Raw genomic sequence first — 6,002 nt, 5'->3', positions numbered from 1 at the left:
TAAACAATTCTCAAGTGGTATCTGACCTTAAAACTGGTTAGTCCAGAAAATATGGGAAAAGTACAGAAAGATGCCTTTTTAGAAACCTGAGTCAGCAGCCTTTCACGAAAATACTGTGATTTGTTACTTCTGTGTTAGGCATCGAAATGGCCATTTTATAGCAGAAAAATATTTTGTGCAGTCTAAAGGGTCATCCTTAGACGTTCTTACAGAAATATCATCCATTGGAATCCTCAGTAAAGCATACTCACTTTGTGTTTCCATCATCTCATGCCCAAAGTTTGATAGATGTGCAGATAAAAATCTGAAGACGAATCAGAAAAATCAAATTAATGATTCAAGAAGGGCCTTCTAGGCATGATTTTTCTTTTTTTTTCTTTTTTTCCAGCTGCCCCAAGACAGTGCATTGAACTTTACTTTGATGAAAAGTACTCTATTGAACCGTCTTGGGAGTGCAAATTTGATCACATTGAAGTTCGAGATGGACCTTTTGGATTTTCTCCAATAATTGGACGTTTTTGTGGACAACAAAATCCACCGACGATAAAGTCCAGTGGACGATTTCTATGGATTAAGTTTTTTGCTGATGGAGAGCTGGAATCTGTGGGATTTTCAGCTCGATACAATTTCACACCTGGTAAGTAAGAGCTTGTTTTTTTCCTTATATGTTTTTTTCTTCCTTAGTTTCTATCTTCTTAGTGCAGGAACTTTTATAACACAACTTTATAATTTTTTAAAGGATTTTCCAGTTCTATTTAAAACCAAGCCTACAGTGCTCTCTCCTTTCAGTTCATAAATTCTGAAAGGAAAAGAAATTTTCCTGAAGCCTACACTAGAGGTAAAGTGAGGTGGCTCAAGGGCCTGGATGGTCATCAGCAACACGGTTAATTAAATGGGCTTCCATTATGCTGAAATGTGTGATTTCAGAGACAGTCTGTAATAAAGAAACTGATTATACATTAAATCCCAATAAACTTGAAAAAGCAATTGTAGTATTGTAAAATGTATCCATCAAAATGATCTTTGGAGAATTTGAACAAAAAAATCATTTGTTCTGAAAATTATAATTTTTAAAGCAAATGGATCTTAGTATAAAACAGACTAATCTCTTTAAAGAAATGCAAATTCCTAAGAGTCAGGATGAAAGGAAAACTGGACCCATAGCAGCCAAATATTCATTTGCAAGGCCTGGCAGTCATTATCTATAATTATGTAATTGCACATTCTATGTCAATTTTCCTTTTAACCTGCTAATAGTTAAAAGGGTCTGTGATGTTGACTGGCTCACTTTATCACGAGTTATCATTTATTACAACAAAAATTGGTTATCACATTTTTAAACTGCAAAAGCATCAGGCTGAAGCCATTTGAGATTTGATGAAATGAAGTCATTTTTTATGGAAAAATGACTACATAAAGCACATTATTTATATATAATTGTATTTTTTTTTCAGTTCATACATATTGTTTTACTTAGGTTATAACAGGCCATAGATGGAACTGGAATATACTATGTAAAATGTGTTAAAGTTTCTATTGCATGTTACAAAGGTAACATCAGAGCAGGGATGTGATGCTCAGGTCAAACACTAAAATTTTAAAAATGATATACAATTAATGATGACTTTCATTATGATAGCATGCTTCATGTTAAATAAGTCAGATATTAACCATACCCTATAAATTAACCTTAAACATTAGGAGTGTTTTCAGAATATCACCAGGAAGCTGTGGTTTTAACTGCACTGTGCTAATATTGGACAGCTCACAGAAATGACAGACATTTGATGCTTTCCAAAAAAGGGTGCAAACATTTAGATGACTTGATTAGTCCTAGCGTTGGAAATGGAGGTGTATATTCTTTCTTAACTGATACTTGAGTCTAACCAGGACCTAGAGAGTGGCACATGGCTTGGTCTAGGCTTTGATAGGTTGTATTTTCATTCTGGAATTGGTGATCATGGGAATAAAGTCTGGGATTTAAATCTGTGGATTTGTAAAGGATGGAAGGTCAACTAACGTACTTTATCAACATAAACGAGGCAGCTCACCTTTCTCGGCTGACTGGAGGCCACATAAATGGTGGCACCCAATTTGCCACTGTAGGTTTTAAACAGCCACTTTGCTCCCCGGGCACTGTTCTTCCCTTCCTGTTATTTAGGGTCACCTTCATTCATTGAAAGGAGGAGATTCTATTATCAGGAACCACTTAATCGGGAGGGAGCTGGAGGAGATGCATTAAGTAAGGATGGGTTGAGGACAGACGAGGCTGTGTTTCCACTCCCACATTGGCAAAGGGACACTGGGCTCCTGAGCGGAAAGCAGGACCACAAACAGGAAACTTGTAACACTTCCATGGCAGCAGAAGCTGAGGCTCGATGGCCCCAGGCCATTGCCTGGTGGCACAAGAATCTACAATTCATTCCATCAAGAGGCAGTACGGAGGAAGCCAATTAGTTAATGAAAAAGGGGGTGGGGATAAGTGATAATTTAGGAAGCTTTTAGGGAAGAGGGACAGGCAGGCTTCAGGTTAACTTGGCTTGCTATTCATTTGGTGGCATGCTTCAAGTAGTGATTTGGGGAAACTGAGGGGGGACGGGTTCCTCAAGTCAACTTCCCGATTTAAGTCCTAAGACCTTGCTGACGTCACCAGGGCACCCAGTGGACTGCACACTGGAGGGGAGGCCTGCCCACCAGTCACCTGGGGAGCTGGGCTCTGGCATGGCCATGAGGAACACCAGTTTGGGAACCAGGTCTGGCTTCCAGTCCTGGCTTTCTTGTTTCTTGCTTGCTATAAACTTTACACATAATCCTTAAGTCCAGGCCTCAGTATTTTTATTTGTTAAATAGGGATGCTATTGACCACCTCCTAGGGTTGTTTTAAGATTGATTGTCAACAGATCCATGCTTATGAATTTCCTCACTTCCTGTAAGATTTCAGTGTTTGGAAGCTATTGTTTTCATTAATTTGATCACGTGTTTTTTACAAGCAAAGGAGGCCTGGTATAGATAATTAAAACAAGTGTCCCCGATTTTTAAAATTACAACAGCTCTTTCTGATTTGGGGGTGGGGGTGGGGCAGATATGCAAAACCAACAGCAACATGTGCCACCTGTCCTTGTCAGCTTTGTTCAAATGGACCTAGGCCTTCGCCTGGGGGTGTTGCTATTTATGACGGAAGTCATCAAACATGTCAGAGCAGAAATGGCAGGGCGAAACCCAAGTGGTCTTTATTATTTTCATGATTGACCACGGTCTGGAATCTGGATCTTAACCTTATAATCTCAGAAACTTGATGTCAGTACTCGTAGGAATGGATCACATTAACCGAGCTAAAAAGGTTGAGTAAACATATGTACATGGGTACATTTATACACATACCTGTACATACATACACACATATAAGCATATGTACATTATCAGTAAGAATTCTTAGAATCACACAGCTCCGTTGTTCTTATGAGTGAATATACATGGGTACCTGGCTTATTAGCAGAGGACTGATAGCGACTGTGGAATCCAAGATGGAAGCTTAGNAGGATATTAGTATAAATAAAATTGACCAGAGAGTATTTGGAACACTGTTTTTCAACTCTTTCAAAAAATACAGATGCCTAGGTGTCTGTTCAGGAATTCTGATTGAGTTGGTCTTAGGTAGAGCTGCAGGCCTCATTATATTAATGTTATCATGGCTCTCCATCAGGAAGCCAGTGGCATCCAGAGCCCTGGTCTAGAAGGAGGGGAAAGAAGACACTGGATGTCTGAAAAACAACCTGTAAGGGACGGGCAGAGGAAATACAGGGAGAAGCCAGAGCGAGGGGCTGGAAAATCAGGTCAAAGGTACCACAGTAGCTGGAGAGGCTGGAGTTTCAAGAATCAGGGAGGAGCCCAAGGTCCAGCTGCTACAGCACAGAAAAATCAGTTAAAAGGAAAGCATCTAGTGCAGGAGGCAGTTAAGAAGCGGTGAGGACTTCGGGACGTGTGCTGTCATTGACATAGTGGGGTGGAGACCAGCTTGCTGAGGACGGAGGAGCTCCTGTGGGTAGTGATGGACCCACATCATGGAAAAGCAGTTTCTTTCTGTTTTCTTTGTCTTTTCTTCTTTAAATGGAGTAAACTGTCATGTTTAATCCTGAGAATTGCCTGTTCTATAGGAAAAGGTACATTTAGAATAGAAGAGAAAGAGGGATAAATAGTTGGACAAGTTACTTGAGATAAGACGATGACGGGTTGTGATAGATACAGGTGGGTCTCAATCACAGAAGGGCGGGTCCCTTTCATGGAGTTCAGGTTGTCCTGCAACTTCCACAAAGATCCAGTATCACTGCGCACGATTCAGGTGGAACTGCTCATAGCTCTACATGTGTCCAAAGATTCTCTCAGAGGTGAAGACCACTTGAAAAGGGACCTCAGAGATGGCTTACAGAAAATGGGAAAGTGAAAGGTAGCTCTGCATTGAGAGATTTGAAGGGGAAGAAAATGTAAGTTTAGGGGAATTGGACCTGGATAGCTTCAAATGATTTACATTCACCATAATCACTCTTTTTTTTTTTAATCTACAAGGAAAACTATAAGACCTTCTTATTTTTTAGTTTACCGCCTTCTAAAATTCAATTAGTGGAATTTCGGATATGAGTGTGTGTGTTGTCTTCATGGAGGACCAAGGGCAAATGAATTGTCAACATATCACATGTTCTACCAACAGCTACAATGATAGCTTGTTCCCTGAAGGAACACTGAAGCGGTTGGGTCATCCATGTTGGATTTAATGACAATGAACTTAAATTAAAATGAGCATAAAAGTATGAATAAGTGAATTCATGTTAGATGGCCATGTATGTCCTAATAGGGAAAAAAACAGTTGGATACCTGTTGATTGATAGAGTGTTATGTAAATCACCACAGGATAGTTCTCATCACCTTACCTTTCCTTAGCCAATACATTATGTACATCTAAAAGAAATAGCCTATATTCTGAAATCATTTGTTTCCTCATAAAACTTATCATACTAGCTCGTCAAGGGGGAGAAAAACAGGCAGATACATCCTATAGGATAATGATTATACAAATGGCATTTTAATGCTAATACATAAATAGGTCCACTTTCTTAAGCATTGGCCTTACTGTTAATGGGCAAATAACAGGGCGAGAGTAGTGGGGGGACCATGGTTTTCCAGGTAATTTCTTGGGATAGTTTCCAATTTTCAGATTTAAAAACAGATCATTGACATTGCCTTGAATCTATCATTATGGCAGATACTATATTTGCTGCCCTTTGGGATAGACATCAGTGGTGGATAAAAGTATTCCTGATTTTTCTTGTAAGAGTAATAATTGTCTCTTTTCCAAAGAGACAGAAACATTTTTAGAGATTAAAAATAATCCATAACACTGTCTTTTAACATGGATTGACCTTTAAGCAATCCATCTTCAGTTTTATCTTTGGAAAGTGTCAAGGTTATATTTTATTTTGTAAGTCTCTAATTTCCAAGCCATGATGTATCTCAGTTCTATATAAATGTTGGCATCCGTGCATACAAGTCTTTAATTTTAAAGCCATCAGGGGTGATATTCAATATATATTTAAGACTGGTGTGGCGTGGATGGCAGTCACTCAGGATGATTACTGGCCATATGGGGAGCAGGCCCGCTGTGCCAGGTCTTAAGGTCCAACTTCCTGGAGCAGGTTGGTCGCTGAAGAGGGCCAAGTGGCTGAGAAGCACTCAGGGGACTCAAGTCAACAGCTCTTCACAAACTAGAGAACATGTGTGTGGGTATCAACAACCATTGTGGCTATTTTGGGGTATCCTGGCTAAATATCCATCTGGAATACCAGAATTTTGAACGTTTTTGGACTTGACAAGGGAAAAATGGGTGGGCACTAGCAAATGGACCCATAGGGTAGGTTTACAGAGCTGCCCTCAAAGGCTCTTCCATGATGCTTCAGAGAGCTATAAAATCGTTTGTGATGACAGCAAGCTCATTTACAATTCAACCAACA

At 39.6% G+C, this 6,002-nt stretch overlaps 1 protein-coding gene across 1 annotated transcript in view; it reads left to right on the top strand.

The window, feature by feature from the left end:
* NETO1 (neuropilin and tolloid like 1) overlaps window positions 1-6,002 on the top strand; it is a 90,143-nt gene that overhangs the window by 6,742 nt on the left and 77,399 nt on the right. The window contains exon 4 of the mRNA XM_019632258.1: window positions 389-637. Within this exon, the coding sequence (XP_019487803.1) occupies window positions 389-637 (249 nt within the window). The remainder of the gene's footprint in view (window positions 1-388; window positions 638-6,002) is intronic.

The sequence above is a fragment of the Hipposideros armiger genome, unplaced genomic scaffold, assembly GCF_001890085.2.
Source record: "Hipposideros armiger isolate ML-2016 unplaced genomic scaffold, ASM189008v1 scaffold_1112, whole genome shotgun sequence".
NCBI classification, from domain to species: Eukaryota; Metazoa; Chordata; class Mammalia; order Chiroptera; family Hipposideridae; genus Hipposideros; species Hipposideros armiger.
This window is presented reverse-complemented; position numbering and strand designations above follow the sequence as displayed.